Below are 17,986 nucleotides of genomic sequence, written 5' to 3'. Positions count from 1 at the left end.
GACGCTCTGGGCCGCAAGGTGAGGGCACACGGTTGTGCACGTTGGGCCGTGGGCCCTTAGAATCTCCTGTAGCCTCCTTTCCTGCGCGTCAACAAACCTTGCACTCTGTTCCTCGCGACGATGTCCTCTACATGCTCTACAACAAGATCACCTGATTGCATCCTCAAACGTGCGGGACAAAGATACATTCTGCACAGAACATTTTGCGCCGAGCCACGCTGCAGTCAAGCACACCGCATCGTCGCATCTGATGGCTTTCCGGTCGTGTGTGGCTTGCATTTGGCGACATCACAGGATAAGAACTCAATTCAGGACGCAGGGCCGCTAGCCAAATATCTGGGCCATCCTCACTACCTCCACCCACAACTACCACGTTCACCGATCACGACCCAGCGGCCATTCCTTCCTCCCTTCGCCCACTTGTTGACAACATTATCATCAGGCCATGGCTTACACTCCGAGGCCGCGGTCGCCCGTCAACCCCCATCACTCCGCCGTTCTGTCAAAACCGAGAAAATCGCGATGGCACGGCCGACCAGGTCAACTCATGGCTCTCCGCTTCGGCTGGGTTGTTCTCGTGGTCTGGTATGAGGTTAGTGACGCCCGTCAACGACGCCATAGAGGCATTTAGAGCACAGCTGACAGCGCAGGTTGGAACGGTACGAAATACAACCCGTCTTGCACACTAACGGCCCTCCAGTTCTACAGCTCTCTCTCAAGCTGCCGCTTCCCCGACTCGACCCTCCGCGCAACCTCGGGCGGCGCCAAGCCGACACACGTAGCGATCATCGCAGACCCGCACCTTCCTCATCCTCAGTTTTCTCATCCGGAGGAGAGCTCGTCATGGGTCAACTCAGTCAGGCAGGGCTTCGATGAGCTGTTCATGCGCAAGAGCTGGAGCATTTTGAACCGCATTGGCCGCATTGACGCTGTCGTCTTCCTCGGAGACATGCTCGACTACGGTCGCGAGAAGATGACAGATGCTGAGTAGGTCTCCGCAGTAGCTTCAGACACTGACACGATGGCAGGTATGACGACTACTTCCAGCTGTTCAAGCGAATATTCGAGCCGTCGCGAGGGACAGAGATGTATTACCTACCTGGTAACTACGACATTCCCCTCGGCAACCCCGGCAACATGTTCGAGCAGGCGGCGAGGGCGAGGGCACGGTTCACGAATACCTTCGGACCGCTGCACAGCGTTGTGAATGTCACGGGCCACAGCCTCGTGCTTCTCGATTCGATTGGTCTGGTGGAGGAGGATTATCGACGGTATGGAGCAGAAGTCAACTTCGAAGAGTATAATGGCGACGACAGCAGTGTCATCGAGTTTATCAAGAGGATACAGGCAGGTACGTTTCGGCGTAAGGAGAAGCTTTAGGCCCCAGGCTGACGTGAAACCAGACCCCCTCCCGTCACCGATCGTATTCTCCCACATCCCCCTGTCTCGACCAGAGTCCGCCAAGTGTGGTCCGCTGCGAGAAGGAAGCGAAGATGCCAAGATCAGGAAGGGCGTTGGACCCGGGTATCAGAACCTCCTCGGCCGGCAGACGAGCAACTTCATTGTAGACGCGATCGACCCCATCGTCGTGTTCAGCGGCGACGACCACGACTACTGCGATATGGTGCACGCAGACACGGGCGTGCGCGAGGTCACCGTCAAGTCGTTCTCACCCTCGACAGGCGTCAACCGGCCAGGCTTCCAGCTCCTCTCGCTCGTGCCGCCAGAAGCGAACATGACGACCTACGCCGACGTCCCGTGCATTCTCCCGGACCAGACTCACGTGTACCGGTGGGTGTACCTGCCTCTGGCCGTCGTAACGTGTGCGTGGCTGTTCTTCACCAACGCGCGTCATGCGTGGGCGCGTTCCGGGGCAGACCTGAAAGCCAAGGGCAGTGCGTACGGTGCGAGTGACGAGAAGAAGGCCGTGCTGTCCTCGTGGGGCTCGTCAACACGACTCCGTCCCCAGGCATCCGGACCGTCTTCGCCGCTTCTCAGCCCTCGGATGAACACCGACGACCCCGAGCAGGGACAAGTGTACGACGCCTCGCCGCTCGGCTCCCGGCAGTCGTCGCACCTGGACCTGACGGACCAGTCCGTGATCCGGCGTACGGGAAGCGGTGCGTCCCTCCTGCCAGGCGGCGGGGGGATGAGTGCGCGTCGCAACGTCAACCTCCCGCGCATCAAGTCGGCGACGGACTGGGCATCGGCGGCGAAGAAGGACAAGCCCGTGCTCAACCTCATGCTCGACCCGGGGGCGAAGCGCAGCCGCGTGCGTGCGATCGGGCGTTGGCTTTGGCGCTCCCGCCGCTCCGTCCTCGTCCGCACGTGGACCGAGATGATCACCATCTTCGCGCCGGCGCTCATCGTGTGGTTCGGCCTCAACGCACTCTTCTTCTTGTAGATTGTAACCGGACACTTTATGGCCTACACGACACACAATGTATTCTACGTATCCATAAGCCTGTCGTTGCTTCGCAGATCAACTGTGCCGTATGCCGTCTGCGCGTCAGCCTCGGTCCGCGGAGAAATGGAGATCCTCACTGCCGTTCGGACACTAGTCGGCTCCGACGCAGTGGCTGCTAGTGGCTGCTGCCTCGCCGAGGACCGTCTTGACCGGTCCACTGCGGGACTCGGTTGGGTCCATGCCAAGACAGCACCGCAGCGCGCCCTACCATTCAGCCTCCTGCTAGCCCAACCGATCCAATCTACCAGCCGCAGCGCTTCAGTCATGAGAGGCAAACACGCCGTATGTCGTCGCAATCAAACCGATCCACGAGCACGCGCGCTCGTGCGCCAGTTCACAATATGTCGAACATATAGCCCACCTTGAATCTCATACCGGCTTCGGCCGGCTTGACGGTCAATGTGCTGTACTGGGTACTTGTGAAGTCGACGAGTGTGCGGAACGGCCAACAAGCAATGCCCGCGGAATAGCGCGGTTCGTGATCGCCGGTGCCCGCAGTCTGTATGTCAATGTAGTTAACCCACAGCTCATGCGTCGACTCCAGGTCGACATCGCCGTAGTCTCACGCGCCTTTGGGGTGGGATAATCAGTTGTGGACGTCAGTGAGTCGTGAGTCTATGTGTGCCGATGCGAGAGCTCGAGGATGTGGAGGGGAAGACTTGTCGAGGAAAGAGTTGAGCCGCAAAGTGACACCAGAGGGACGGGAAGGCTCACACGCTGGGTGAGTTCGCCGGTGACTAAGTTGTTGTTGGTCACGAGAGGTGAACTGGGTGCTGCTGATCATTGTCGGGGACACACCTTGGTACTTCGCCTAGAGCACGCACGATTTGGTCGTCGTCAGTCGTCGTCCTATGTCATCTCGCGGGCGGTGTTGAGAGATATATGGACAAACAAATAACAACAAGAAAACTGGATTGGAGAGAGGATGCGGGAGGAGGAAGACAGATGAACTATAAATGAGGGCAGGAGTCGTTGAGAGTGAAACATGGGGCGCCGCGCTTGGCCACGGTGGATTGGTGGAGCCGCCTCCAGTCCGATCATCCACCACCTCCTGACTGGTTGTTGCCACTCTACAGTCAACAACGTTGGCCACATATATGTCTAGAGAACATTCTTCGACTGGTAGCCCTTCTCCGTCGCCGCCAGCGGCTAATGAGCCTTCGGTCCGACACGTCCGGCGCCAAGAACTTGAGCGGCTGCCAAGGGGAGCCAGACGCCACCACAAGGAGGCTCGCCTGAGCCGCCTACTGATCAACGTCCGGCCACATCAACAATCACTTTCATTCCCATCAGACTGGACAGGAAGGTGAGCTTTGTGCTTGGCGGCGGGGACGGATACCATGCCCGTGGAGCCATCCGGGAAGCATTGATCCGCTTAATTGTCATCGGGCGGCCTCGTTAGTCTTCCCCGTCGTTATACCGGCCTTCGACCGAGGCTCGCGGCAATGAAGAGGAAGCCGCTCTGATCGGTCTCCAGTGCTTTCGGATGCGGCTGAGTTGGTAAGAGTGATAGCGACCTCGTGCAGAAACTCGGCGACGCCGGGTCACAGGGACAAGCGGACGCCACCGCAGGGAAGGAAAGTCAGTCACGAGACACGGACGCATCCTCTTTTTGCGCACTCAACCGCTTGGCAAACAAGTGCGCCAAAATGTCATGCAAGCAGCGCACAGGCAGAGAGACGCCCTGGAGGAGTCTGTAGCCGCAGCGGCTTCGTTGCTTTCAGCCCCGCGTGGTTGTCGGTGCGGTACTCATTAGCATTCAATGATCCAAAGGACCTCGGTCACCCTTCGGTCTCAACAACACTCAGCCGTCCGAGAATCCAACAGGCAGTGTTTGAATCGTCGTACATCACATTGTTCTCTCCAACTGTCACTCTCTTCTCTGCTCCGGATCAGATCTGCACTACTTCTTCCTCAGCTTGCTCCGACATTCAGATTCTGTCGACCCCGCTGCCTGCTCCACCCTCCCGTATGAGCTCAACCGACCAGCCCATTGTCTCGGATACGCTCTGACACTTGCTTGCGAGTTCAGGATCAGAGCTCGCCCTCGCGCAGTTCTGGTGCGAATTCAGATCCGAGAGTTACGTCCGGCGGTGCTACGCGTTCACAATGGTCATGGCTGTAACAAAGCTTGGATTCGCGGACCTGCAGCGCTTCCCGGACCGTCGCTCCGACCTCGCGAGAATCACGGTGCCAAGATCTTTCCAAACCTTCGATCCTCAGCGTCACTGGATGGCGTCAGTCAAAGTCAGTCTGCGTAAGTTCACGTGAAGCGATCGGTCCCGAACGCGAGTGAGTTTGAGCGAGGAGCGGTTGGTAGTAGGCACTTATGCGCAGCTGCGGCGCCATACGCTCTGCTTGCCTGCTCTCCGAGGCAGTAGACGACCTCGATGACGGTGGGAGACGACTTCTTGCTATCTTACGGGGCTCAGCAGAGCGGCGGAAACAGGTCGATCCGAAGCGCCGGCTGCGAGCGATCGGAGCGGGCCTGGTATGAAGGCACGTCGGCGTGCCAAGTGCTGCGCTCGCTCTGTTGCTGGACGGTCTTGCACCTTCGCTGACCCAAGCTCGGAGCAGTGGATCTGGCGTTCTTTAGCTCGGGCCTGGAGGTTCAGCGCCACGGTGCCCGGACCTCTTTGTTCCTACTCGATCCTGGAACGGACACAGCTTGCGCTTGTGCTTGTTTGTCCGTTATGCGGCGCGTGATGTGCGCGTCGTCGCGCTCGCTGCCTCTGCTCTCGTGCTGAACAGGGCTCTTCCGATGGAACTCTAATCGCGTTCTGAGAATGATGACTGAGCAGCATTCCACGATTAGAGTTTCCGCCGGAGCGCGCCTTATGAGGAGACGCTGGTCTCGTGCCCACGGTGTCTTGTTCAGTTCGAGCTGCAGAACGGCTTCCTCGTAGTCGTATGATATGGGAGCACGCAGCAGGCAGGGCGGAGCTGTGCGGAAATCCTCTTTCACCGATTCTGCACATTTAATGCGGTCGAACCTTCAGTCTTGTGGCGTTCACAGTGCGGATGGGCGGACATTGTTGAACTTTGAGCGCCGTTCCGTTCTGTAAGATTCTTTGAATGAGGGCAGCCGCGAGCTTGTCCGTTTCGATCAATTCGAAGCCACCCATTGCGCTCGCAGGATGCTCGCGAGCCGCTCGTTACATGTAGAAGTCGTACTCCAGTGTTCTGAGCGGCAGGTGTCTGGGACATCCGAGAGATATCCGGCCCCTCCTCGTGCGCTCTGTCGCTTTGCGGGACCCGCCAGCATCACCAGCAGACAGTCGCCGAATGCCGAGACGCCCACTTCAACATGCACAGCACCCTGCACATCACGCCGTAAGGCTGGCCGTCGATCCTGTCTCGGAGTAGGGCAAGGGGTGATAAGGACAGGGTATGCATGGACGATCATGGCGGGCTGCCGATCCCGCAGAAAGTATGGCGGATTCCGGCATACCGCCAGATCTTCGGATCCCCCAAGTCAGTCCCCCAAGTCAGTGCCTTCTGTTCTGGCACTCTGCAGACTGCAAGTGGTTGGGTGAGGTGCTGAATCTGTGGTGAGGACAAGTGTACGTATTGGCCAGCAGTTGGCTCCCTTTCTGGGGTCCAAGCAAAGGCGTGGCCCAGTTATTTTATTCAGAGACATCAATAGTGTCTGGAGGAGCTTAGGCAGCTCTATGGACTCCAAAGCGCCATCTTGACAAGCAACAACTGTGCACCACTTCCGCGAGTGCGACACCTTGGCGGTGTGTAGTGTCGATACTTCGGAAGATCGATGAAACGCACTTTCAGTTCCTTCGCAAGCTAGGCCGTTGTGGCTGTCTCTGTCGCCCGACCGCGCACCCTTCGTCGGTGAGCCGCACTTGATGCAGTCCGGACAGATATGCAAGACAACCCTGTGACAGATTGGGAACGATGCTCTCGAGGATTGGGAGAGGGAGGTGATAGACGTGGCACAAGTGAAAGCGCACCAGCATGTTTGCAGAAGCACCTGTATCGCACATATCCGCTTCGGCGTTGCGAGAACGCTCAATCGGTGAACTTAGGCGTTCAACGAGCTCTCGACACACGTCAGCGCAGCAGTGGTGCCACTACAGACCGGAACAGCTCCCTCGCGCGGGTCGCCCGGAATAGCTGTCTACCATGCAGCACATGCACGGCTATGGAGCGGTTGTCCGGTTGTCCGGCGATTTTTCCACGGCGTTTCCGTGGATCGAAAGTCACCGCCGTTTCCTCGGAGCGTCAGACCTCGCGGTCACTCTCGTCACCGGCCCATGCCCGACGGCGCATGTGCAGCACACACGTTGCTGATGGACCGCATGGTGCATGTCTTTACCGGGATCGACGAAGGGCGACATTGAAGGGCTCGTTGGAGGGAAGGACGGGGCGTCGAGGGACTGGCAGGGTGAGATTTCGAAGTCCTGGATCTCTGTATATCTGCCAGATCTCCTCCGGCGGCAGCTTGAGTGGCTCGGACGGACTGAGCGAGCTGCTTAGGGCCGCACGCTGGCGAGTCGCTTTCTGAGATTAAGTGGGACGGCCACCTCGATCTGCTGCGATGGGGCCAGCGAAGAAGAGTGGCACGTACGAGAAGTCTGCTGACCGGTTCGGCGGTATGCAGTTGTTTGGGTAAATTTCGAGGGTATGCCTCTGTGGATGTCGGAGCCCGGAACGAGGAGTTATATCCAGAATCCACAGTGCCCGACGCAGTTAGACGGCGTGAAGAGGCATGCATGTTGATGCACTATGAGGTCGAGCGGACATTTTGGCAGCGATCACATCGTGAATTAGGTCTTACCGTCACCCGTGTGGCGGCGGAGGGGGGTGGAACGGAGGCAACCTCGGTTCTTGCACCAGATTCCGCTATTCGCTAGTCGCTTGCACGGTAGGGCCCGCAGGGTAGGTTAGCTGAGAGCTTGGCAGCTGCGTTTCACCAGTGGCAGCAGTGCGAATAGATGTGCACCGGCCTGCATGCGATGCACCGCGCACTGCGGCGCCGCTTCTACCATGCGGCCCGCGCATGTTAAGTGCATGGCAATGAATGGCATTCACCGGTACACGACATGACAAAGGACCCAGGCGATAAGCGCGGCGGCGATCGCGTCTCCACCGCTGTGGTCCAGTTCCTGGGCCGTGCAGACTGAGCGGACACAGGGCGGGCACATTGAGGTGACCACCGCGGGGATCCGAGCCCATGTTCGGTCAAGCTGCCGACGTGTATGTCACCGATGCATCATATATACAGCTCGGAAATGCTACGAAGTCTACGAAGGAAAGGAAGAGCGCCCAAGCGGTCTTGAGGACGATGCTCCGCGTTTACTCGCCACGTACCGTACTGTTTCGTAGGGTTTCGGCGCTCGGCCCGCTCGGCCGCAGCACGACGCAGAAACCCGCAGACGGCCTCCCCGCGGCTCAGAAAGCTTCTTAGCCCCTTCCTACTTTAAAGCAGCTTGCATGGGCGCCGTACCAGAGCCGTAATACTACTCAATGCACTTAGAGGAGGCGGCGAGGAACGTCTGGAGCTTTGAGGAACGTATGGAGGTACGTCTGGGGGGACGCGCCGCTGCGAGTGCTGCGCGCACCACCGAACACCTGTAAACGAGGTGTGTCGGGCTGTCAGGGGGGATGAGGCGGCGGTGAGGTCACCGACGCCGCCCGGGCCATCCCGAAGAGATCGAGGAAATCGAACAGTTGCAAAGCAGATCAAGGGGAGCCGGCGAATGCTCTGTGGTCTGCGGGCGCTGACCGCGCATTGACAAGCCTAAACTTAGTAACGTCCGCTTCGGAACTGTATGGAGTCTCCGATCTTGTCGTATCACGAATGCGCTTCCTCCCCGGTACCAAGAACGAAACTGGGCGCAGCTTGATGATGTTGCGCGCGCTGCCGACGCGGCAGACCCGGCAGAGCCGGCACACTGACTTCACAGAGGGCACTGGATTGAATCATTTCGGCCGCGCATTCAACCATTCATTTCTCGTCCGTTGTGCCGTCGCGCCGGCTCCTTGGACCCATAGCTCCATCGCTCCGTAGGATCCACAGGCTGAAGGAGCTTAGCGCCACGCATGACGCGGCGCCACACGGACCACCCGGTCCGAGGGTCCTTTAGCTCGGATTCAGCTCTGCACCCTCGTAGACAACGCAAAGTTGCTTATCTGGATGGAGTCCGTCCAACTTCCGGATCGTGTCGGTGGTTGGTCGTCGGAAGCAAGCGACGTCCGGATCGGAAGCAATGCGACGACGGAAAAGTGCCACATTCCCCGTCCCAAGGAGCGTCCTTTGAGCAGAACCGAACGCTGCTCCAGGGAGGGCGGGTACTGGGCCGCCTCGTCAGTCACGGGGTCAGGTACAGGCAAGACCAGCTTCGTAAGAGGCGAATGCAGTGATGATCGCAAACTCCAAGCCCCTCGATGCCTCGCCACATTCACTGGCCCAGCCCTCTAGGAAAGGTTGCGTCAGGTCGCATCAGCTGAGAGGCGAAGGTTGAGCGCACGCGCGCGACCCTGGGCGAGCCTGAGTCTGGAAGCTGTGAAGCCTGAGTAGAAGAGGAAACACCGATAGAAAGCCAGAAACGGAGAATTGCGTCGCTGGGCGGGCGAGTCGCAATGCCCGCGCGGGTCCTACACCTCGTTCCCTCCACTCCTTCGGCGAGCCCCTCAGCACCCTGCTCGCTCGAATCCGACGCTGCGGTCAGGTCCCAACCCCTCAGGTCCAGCAGGCCCGAAGAGGAGAGCTCCAAACCTCGCTGCCCGACATCACTCCGAGGATTTCCCAGTTTAACAGTGTCAGTGAAACTGCACCGGGTCAGTTTTCCCAAAGTCGTGTCGCTTCAAGCGAGATGAGACCTGCCCGCACCGCTCTGCCGGGCATGGCGTCCAAGGCGGTTCGAAATGCCAAGGTTGATACATCATCGTCCTTGCAGGCCAAGAAGCGCCGGCTGCGGAAATCTAGTTGATACAGTTTCTAATGCGGGCCAAGCGAAGGATCCCCAGAGCAAGGCGCATGCAGTTTCGGGTCGAGAGAAAGGGGCAAGGGTCGCTGGAAGAGGAAGGCCTTGGGGATCTGGGGTTGTCACGGGGGCAAGGGGAACTGAAAAAGTCGGGACACAGCGGGGACTGCAGAGCGGGCAGAAGATGTCGTATCAGCTGCCGCTTGCGGATGTTCCCAGTGCCAGAATACGAGGGTAACCGGAAGACAGAGTCGAGCACAAACGGGGGCGAGATGCGGGAGCGAGTGGCTTTTGAGTGCGGGCCGCGTGAGAGTCTATGCGCGCCAGTTGGAGTTGAGGGATGGAGGGTGGTCGAGATCGGAACAGATAGTACACACTTCAATGGTCCATGTCGAGGCCACCAGCAAGGGCTGGCATTGAGGTTTTCGAGGTTTTTTGATGCGATTCTTTTAGGGCATGAATCGGGGTATCGTTTCGATTTGGCTGGGACAGGGCCCAAAAAGCTCTGAAGCTTAAGCCGTGACGCCGGCGGTGGACGCAAAGGCGTCGGCGCGCTGAGTGTAGAACGAGTAGCGCGGGGACTCGAGCTCGGATAGGGCGCCCTCTACGCCGAGGATACGCTCGACATCGACAGGGGTGGGAGACGACCAGAAAAATCAGCCACATCGTTCGCCAACAAAGAGCAAGCGCCGCGCGGCCGCCACCCCGGGAAGCCTTTTGAAACTGGCAGCGCGAAGCGGCGGACGGCGGGCAGAGTAACTTACAGCTGGTCACGAGCCCCCCTTGACTGATGATGAGCCTCGTACCAGCTAGTAGTACCGTGCAGGCTCTGGTCGCTCGGGCGGCTCCCCTGCGTGCGGTGCTGGTGGTGTTGAACCGAGGACGGCGTCGAATGCCAGTGGGTGGAGCTGGGCGAGGCGCGCGAGCTAATGTTGCTCTCGGGGTCTTCGCTGGGGTATGCGTAGAACGACTGCATCGGGGCCGTGCCAGTGCCTGCGCCACTGCCGTACGTCGGAGTCTGCACTTGCTGCTGGTGAGCACGCTGCTGCTGTTGGGCGGCGGGATTCGGCGTGGCGGCGAGTCCGAGTTCAGGCACGGGCATGACCCTGGGAGCATAACCCTCACCCGTCGACACTTGAGGGACGGCACTCTCGGACCGAGCTCGGGGTGGGGTGCTGGACGGCAAAACTTGGGTCTGGCTCAGGACTGCCGATGCGCCAGACGGTTGGACGCCGGCTCCGCCAGGAGTCTGCAACATGGTCGCCGGCTGTTGGGTATGGTGTTGGTGCGTAAAGTAGCCCGCCTGCGTAGCTGGGCGAGGTACGCTGTGCCCGTGGCCGCCGTGGCCGTACGTCGTGCCCGAACTTGGCCGCTCAGGGTCCAGGGAAACATAACTCTGGTCAAGGTTATCCCATTGCTCGAACGAGTTGTCGCGACGAGGCTGCAGCGATGGCGTAGGGCTTGGGTGGCCGAAGTGAGGTGACGGGCTCGGCACGTGCTGCGCGGGGAACTGGCTGATGTGAGCACCCATGGGGGTGTACTGAAGCGAACCTCCACCCAGCGGCTGCATGTGAGAGCCGGGTGTGAGCGCCGCGGTTGAATGGTCGAGCGAGCTGGAGCCGGTGGAATACGAAGTCGACGGCGGCACTCCAAGCGGGTCTGGCATGATGGCCATGCCTCCGGCCACCTGAGCTCCACCGACGGCTGCAGCTTGGGCTTGGGCTTGGGCTTGAATCGTGGCGTGCGCGGCGCGGAGGCTCTCCTCGAGTTCGGCAACCTTGTTCTCGAGCTGGCGAACGCGGCTCACGGGCTTTGAAGTGTCGTAAACACATTCGCGCTTGAGCTTGGAGCAGTGGTGACAACTGGGCTTGGTCGCAGAGCATCGAATGCGACGCTTGCGGCAGTACAGACAGGCGTCGCCACGCTTGAGGGGAGCGCGGTGCGGACCGCCGCCGCGGCCGGGACCGCCGGTGCCAGAGGGGCCCGCCTCAGAGTAGTGCGTGGTGAGTGGAGGCATTGCGGCCAAGTTGGTCGTCGATGGGAGATGATCGAAGACGGCGGCGACCGTCAGAGGAGGTCGATAGATAGACGTTAAGGACGATATGGTTGATAGGCTGGTGCTGGCGGCAGATCGGATATCACCAGATTCGGGAGCAAAGTCGAGCAGTGGGTTGTGATCCTTAGTGGTTATCGTGAAGGGTCCGGTTGCGGTGGGTGTTGCAGACGATGATAGTGATGCAGTTACTTGAACGCTGACGTTCTTGAAGATCTCTCAAGGCCGTGTTTCGAAAGAGTTGCTGAGTTTGCTGTGAGGGATGACACCATCCTCGATCCGAAGACTGGCCCTATATACCGGAAACGATCTTGGTCGATCGGTCACTGGCGATTGCCCGTCCTAAGGAGTGAGGACTGTAGTTCTGGGCCGTGGGTGTTGCGTGTGTGCCGATGTGCCTATGTTGTGATCGGGTCGGTTGGGCGATGGTACGGCAACGTCAGACGTTGGGAAGGACGGTGCAGATTAGATGGCTAGAGTTGTTAGAGTTGCACTGATAGTACACTGGACGAAACAAGTTGATGCACAGGTGACTAAATCCGGCACTGCTTTTGAATTATAAGTCATTGCTCCGCTCCTGTTCTGTGTAACTTTGCCTGACCAGCCGGTGCACCATGGCCCCGGTGATTATCAGGACCAGGTCTTTCAGGTCTGTCACCAGAGGGGAGGCCTGAGCGCACCATGCACTGAACCAGGAGCAAGTACTCGAACCGCGCAGGAGCAGCAGACACCAGGAAACGCACCCCTAGACACCTCAGCACAGCTGTACCACTGGCGCTCTTCCGCCGTACCTTGCCTGTCGCGATCCTGCTCCTAGAGTGCTCGTCCTTACGCCTCATGCCCGGGGCAGTAGGAAGCCAGAGACACTTCGAGTGCTGCAAGGTACCAGAGCAGAACGGCAACTAAGACGTAAACTTGGGATTCCCAGGTCCCAGCGCTCCTGCGGCCGAGCGACCCAGGGCATTCGAGGTCAAATGCGCGCCGTTTTGGAAAAGCACGCACATACGCGGTGGTCATGGGTGCAGCACAGCGCCTACCGCCCTCGAGCAGAGGTCATGGCCCGTGGCCCAAGAACCCGGGGGTGTATGTGGAGACCTGGGGGACTGGGTCACGAATCGTCCAGGATTGCTTTGCACAGGGCAGACGAAGGTGAATTGGGGCTTCCATCCCTCGCAAGTGGAAACGTATCCTTAGCGTCTTGGTTCCGTCAGAGACACCTCCAACTGGCTCGCTGGCGGTGCATCGTGCATGGTGCCTTGGTTGATGGTCCTCAGCGCGGCCGGGAGCTGGGAGACTGAGCGCTTAGGAGCGTCAAGAGCGTCGCCTGTTAGCCGTAGCAAGTAGGGACACCCAGGCACCTCGCGAGTCGGACATTGTCAGGCACGGCGCAACCCTATCTGTGGATGGCTGTTGGCTCCAGAGCCACATCTCGCCAGGAGACGACCCGGACAAGCCCAGGACTCGTAGCACAACCCAGGATAGTAGTGTATTGCGTAAGGGGAAACGCCACGCTCTTCCAAGGATCCCAAGGATCCCAGGGCGGATTAGCGGGGGGCACAGGGTACGAATCCGGGTGAGCGCCTCAGTGAGTGACAGCAGATCCCTAATCCCTAATCACGGTCACAGTAGACCATTCAGTGCCATCCCATGATGTGAACACCTCTACGGCATGACTGGATCACCACACTAGCGAACAAGCGACAGAACGCAACGGTCCGTTTCCCCGTACCTCGTCAAACCCGTCTGCGAACCATGTCTCGCATCGCCAAACATAATGACCCAAAATGTCCAACAACCTTACGAGTCGGCGTCCCGAGTGCGTCCCTCCCCCCTCGCCCCTGGCGCTCCGCCTGCCGCCCTGCTACAACTGCTCCGCTTGCTTCGATTGTGCCGGCCCGGCGACAAAGCTTGAGGCTTACTGGCTGAATCCGCGCGGCGTGCGCACCAATCACTCTGCATCGTCGCGAGGAAGACGCCTGGAAGTCGCCAGGATGGAGGAGACTTCTGACATGGTGCCGTTATGAGGTGAGACGCCGGATACATAGTTGCAGGCAAGGAAGCAGGGAGGTGACGTAAGACCGCTGCTCATTAGAGTATCAGTGCTCCATTGCAGTGCTCAAAAGCAATGCAGCCATGCTCGCAGTCAAATGTTCTTGAAACTTACGTACCTCCCTCAAATGTGCTTTCCTGCCGGCCTGCTTCCGGACGTCGATATCCAAGGTTATTCCATCGTAGCCTCTGTGCACATCCCACGCGTCGACTGCTGTAAGTGCGGCAGGCCAGAGCCAACCTCGTGACGATAGCCGCCTCGCGACCAATCTGAGCCTTCGCGCAAGAGTAGGCAGCGGGATGGCTCCAGTGCTAAGTTCGTGCCAGCTGTGCGTCATCCGATTCCAATGCAACCTTGTCCTGCCCTGCGTTGCTTGCATCTTGCGCACGTTCAGCCCAAGAGCAAGGTCACCGAGCGCACATCGTAGTGCCTTGAATTGCAATTGATCGCCAGTCTGCCGCGGTGGATCTGCCCCGAGCGAGCGAGAGAGAGAGAGAGGGCGAGGTATGCAGCGTCCGGAGAGAGGAGACGTTGTGCGTGAGAGTAGTACGAGAGGGTTCTAATTCTGTGTGCAGTGTGCTCGGTGGTGAGCCATGGAGGTGGAGTGGAGACGTCGTTTCGAGCCCCGGGGCGCTCGGAAGAGGCCCTAAGCTCGGGCGGCTCAGGCCCAGTGAATGACCCATGTCCCGGACCCCGCTCCGGTCACTCCAGCCACGCGCGCCACACACGCCACGCTATTTTCAACGCAGATCGCTCAATAGCGGGTTACTCCACGGACGAAGCGGACCCCGGCCCGAACACGCAACACATGCAACACACGAGCGTGCGACAGTCACCGGGCGATCCCAAGGGCGTACACGGGCGTCGTCCGTTGTTCTGGTCAGACAGGTGTGACAAACACACGGCGTCGATCAACCGTCCCGGATGTGAATGTGCGATCGCGTCAATCGATCCTTCCCAAAATGGAGCGCTTCATGTGATCCTGCTCCAACTATCCGGTGCTGGACGCCGAGCGGAATCACCCCGGAACCCCAAACCCACAGGTTGTACTCCCACCCTTCCCCCCGGCGTGACAGCTGATCCGGGCATTGCCCGGGAGGTCTATGGAAGTGCTCGGAGATGTCCAGGATCACACGGTCCACGATCACACGTCCCTCACGGTCCACACGCCTTCCCGGAGAACGCCGGCGACTAACTGCTCCGCTCTTCGCTCGCGCATCGTGCATGGGCTCCGAGCGTCCCGCGCGCCACCGGCAAATTGTGCGATAAGCATCCACACTAAGGCGACTAACCCCGGCGCCCGGTGCTACCTTTCTCCGTAAGGGAGTTACAGGCTCTTGTCTGCGGTTCACAGGCGCTGAGCAAAGGTGGACATGTCCTCTGACTTCTCACTAGGCCGAGCGTATACGCATATACGCCCTTAGGCCGTCGCCAGAAGGCCGGTCCTAAAACTAGTGCATGCGCTACCACTCGCAAATCTCCGTCTCGACTACACCTCCCCCTCCGCCTTCACTGCTCTGTACACTAGCCCGCATATCCCTCACGTAGTATACCCCAGCCAGCACGCTAGCGTCGGAGCAGAGCGAGCCCATCGGCGCACCGCCGTAGTCCGGGCCGGTCGCACCGCCGGACCGTAACCCTAAAGAGCCTTAGCGCGGGACAACGTTAGCCCCTTTCGAGTGTGCTGTCGTGCGTACGCGAGTGTCAGAGCACAAAAAGAACGGAAAGAACGAAAGCGCTAAGTGATCGCAGATCAGCACGTGCCTGGCGGACCGTCTTCCGGCAGCTGGGAGAGGCTGGGTGTTCATGCCGTTGTGCTCGAAACGCTAAACCTTGCCCCTCCTGCCTATGCTCCAGCTCGCGAAGCGTCATCTGAATGTTGAGCTGGCATGCTTATACCTCGGGAGCCAAGAATATCCGCTGCACACCAGCTGACTACTGCGTGCTGGGGGTACCGCGGCGCATCCGCAGAAGCACTAGAGCGTGCGGAGCGCAGAAATCCTTGGGCCTTCAGAGCGCTAGGCAGACGAATCCGGTGGATGTAGCTTCGGAAGTCGGACCGTGATGGCATAGTCGCCGATGGATCACGACGACGGCACACTCACCGACCTTCGGTTGATCGAGGAGATCGAGAAGGGATCGAACGATCGACGACCCGGCGTTTGGATTCTGGGTTGGAACACTGGGCAGTGTTCCCATGTTTCCGTAATGGAGCGGACCGCTGGTAACTGCAGTGCAGGACGAAACGGTGGTTCGGTGAATAGAATGGAAGAGGGGCAACCGGTGCAGATGCGATGCTGGGCCGCGTGGGACGCACGTACCGAGCGACGTGCGATATGTGGTTAGCAGGCGGAGAGTGTGGAGACCCTGAGACCGTGCCTGTGCCTCGGACACTACACACAAGCGTGCCTGATGCACCGTTGCTCCGCAGAACACCAGAACCAGGTCTCATAGATTCTGAGACATTGCCCTGAACGGACCTCAGACAGGGCACAGACGTTGACACCTGACATTGACTGACACGCGACATCCACGCCTATTCCACGTCTTTGGTCCCGTGTCCAGACCCGATCACAGCGCGTGCCTGGTGGCACGCCTGTATCTGCCCTGTCGCTTGCCTTTCCGCGTCGATTCCGTCGCGTGCTGTGCATTTCAATGTTCGGCGGGACCTGACCTCCACCAGGACACGACAACGCCGGACCGCTGTGCTGCCGTGACCTTCGATCACAACACTGCTCCTTCACCTCCCCAAGCAATCCTCGGTCCCTACGCACCCAGTACCCTTGGTGAAGGCGACTCGGCACAATGGCTGCGGAAAATTACCAGAAGAAAGAGCTGCTCGAGCTCATGAACACGGGCGCAAACAAACGTGAGTCCGCCTTCCCTGGCTGATCTCCATCTCGTTATCGCAAACGTTACTGACACTGCCTCCAGAGTGTGTTGACTGCAATGCGCCTTCCCCGCAGTGGGCCTCCGTCTCATACGGCACCTTCATCTGCCTCGAATGCTCGGGCGTGCACCGCGGTGAGTAGAGTTAGGTTTGCACCGCTGATCGTCCAATTGTCGATGCTGACGGCAGGCCTCGGCGTGCACATCTCGTTCGTCCGCTCGATCACTATGGACAAGTGGTCGGACGAACAGCTCAAGAAGATGAAGGTGAGTCCGCTGCACAGCATGGCGGAGCGTCTTTGATCGACATCGGTATGATCGACGCGCCCATCTCTCGGCAAGAGCGGCAGGCGGCGTCGATCCCCGGTGCCCGATTGCAGAAGCCGCCGCGGCCATCCCCCATCCGTCAAGGGCCAGTGAGGCCGCGAGACCGTAACCTTGGAACTATCTGTTCATTTTGTTCCGGCTCAAGGATGCTCCGGGATATACTCCGCGGAAAGCGATTCATGCTGACGGCAGAACGGCGGCAATGCCAAGTTCACCGAGTTCATGGACTCGTATGGTCCCGAGGGCGGTTATGAGAAGGGCATGGGCATCAACGACAAGTACAACTCGTGGGCGGCTGCTCAGTACCGCGAGAAGCTGGCTGCCGAGTGCGCGGACCCGCCTGTCGCATGGTCCAAGTCTTCTCCTCCTGCCGATGCTCCCTCTCGCCCGGCCTCTTCGCAGGCAACTCGTAAGGCGCGCAGTGGTCCTGCTTCGCGTTCTGGCACGCCTCTCTCTGGAAACGGCGGACGCGACTCGCCTGCGAGCGGCAGCGGCGCTGGCAGCGGCAACGAGGCCTTTTTCGAGCGTCTCGGCAACGCCAACGCTACGCGGCCCGAGAACCTCCCTCCCAGCCAGGGAGGCAAGTACATGGGTTTCGGCTCTGCCCCGGTCGAGGACCCCAGATCGTCTCACCCGAGCTTCGGTCTCTCTTCGCGCAGTGCGCCAACGCTCGATGAGTTCCAGCGCAACCCCCTCGGCGCCCTCAGCAAGGGCTGGGGTCTGTTCTCCTCCGCCGTCGCTTCTGCCGGTCGCGAGATCAACGAGTCGGTCGTCAAGCCGGGCATGGCTCGTGCGAACGAGGCGTACGAGTCTGGCACAGGCGAGGAGTTCAAGCGCTACCTTGGCACGGCCGCCGAGCAGGCGCGCGCGGCGTCGCAGTGGGCGGGCCAGCGCGCCGGTGAGGGCTGGGAGCAGTTCAACGACGTTGCGCGCACGCGCGCCGGTGTCGACCTGAACGAGCGCCTCGGCGCCCTCGGTATCGGCGGTCGCTCCGCCTCTGGAGGATACTCGACTGTTGGCGCTGGACCGTCTGGACACCACGACGACGACTTCTTTGCCGACTTTACCGACGCGCATGACCAGAACGCTCCTCTTGCCGGTGCTTCGGGGCAGACCAAGAAGGAGGCTGCCAAGCAGGCCAAGGACGAGAAGAAGAAGGACAACTGGGACGACGATGACTGGAAGGACTTCTGAGCGCATGACAGAGCGAGCGCAGCGAGCGAGGGGTATGGAGTGCAAGGCATAGTCTGTTGAGACTT

The 17,986-nt window shown here is 59.7% G+C and overlaps 3 protein-coding genes across 3 annotated transcripts; 2 read left to right on the top strand and 1 right to left on the bottom strand.

Moving 5' to 3' along the window:
- Positions 1-250: 250 nt before the first annotated feature.
- Positions 251-2,404, top strand: A1Q1_00688 (metallophosphatase domain-containing protein; the record flags this gene model as incomplete). The annotated part of the gene is made up of 6 exons (XM_014328427.1): positions 251-264; positions 320-592; positions 651-659; positions 709-987; positions 1,029-1,351; positions 1,404-2,404. The coding sequence occupies 6 exons, from the start codon at positions 251-253 to the stop codon at positions 2,402-2,404; spliced, it is 1,899 nt and encodes a 632-aa protein (XP_014183902.1).
- A 7,764-nt stretch (positions 2,405-10,168) lies between these two features.
- A1Q1_00687 (uncharacterized protein) lies at positions 10,169-11,425 on the bottom strand (the record flags this gene model as incomplete). The annotated part of the gene is made up of 1 exon (XM_014328426.1): positions 10,169-11,425. One exon carries the CDS (start codon positions 11,423-11,425, stop codon positions 10,169-10,171), a length of 1,257 nt encoding a protein of 418 aa, XP_014183901.1.
- Positions 11,426-16,316: 4,891 nt separating this feature from the next.
- On the top strand, positions 16,317-17,921 carry A1Q1_00686 (ARF GTPase activator; the record flags this gene model as incomplete). The annotated part of the gene is made up of 4 exons (XM_014328425.1): positions 16,317-16,380; positions 16,446-16,535; positions 16,591-16,667; positions 16,920-17,921. The coding sequence occupies 4 exons, from the start codon at positions 16,317-16,319 to the stop codon at positions 17,919-17,921; spliced, it is 1,233 nt and encodes a 410-aa protein (XP_014183900.1).
- Between the last annotated feature and the right edge of the window lie 65 nt (positions 17,922-17,986).

Source organism: Trichosporon asahii (genome assembly GCF_000293215.1).
Source record: "Trichosporon asahii var. asahii CBS 2479 unplaced genomic scaffold scaffold00003, whole genome shotgun sequence".
Taxonomy (NCBI): domain Eukaryota; kingdom Fungi; phylum Basidiomycota; class Tremellomycetes; order Trichosporonales; family Trichosporonaceae; genus Trichosporon; species Trichosporon asahii.
The sequence above is the reverse complement of the archived record's forward strand: the minus strand, read 5'-3'. Positions and strand labels throughout refer to the sequence as shown.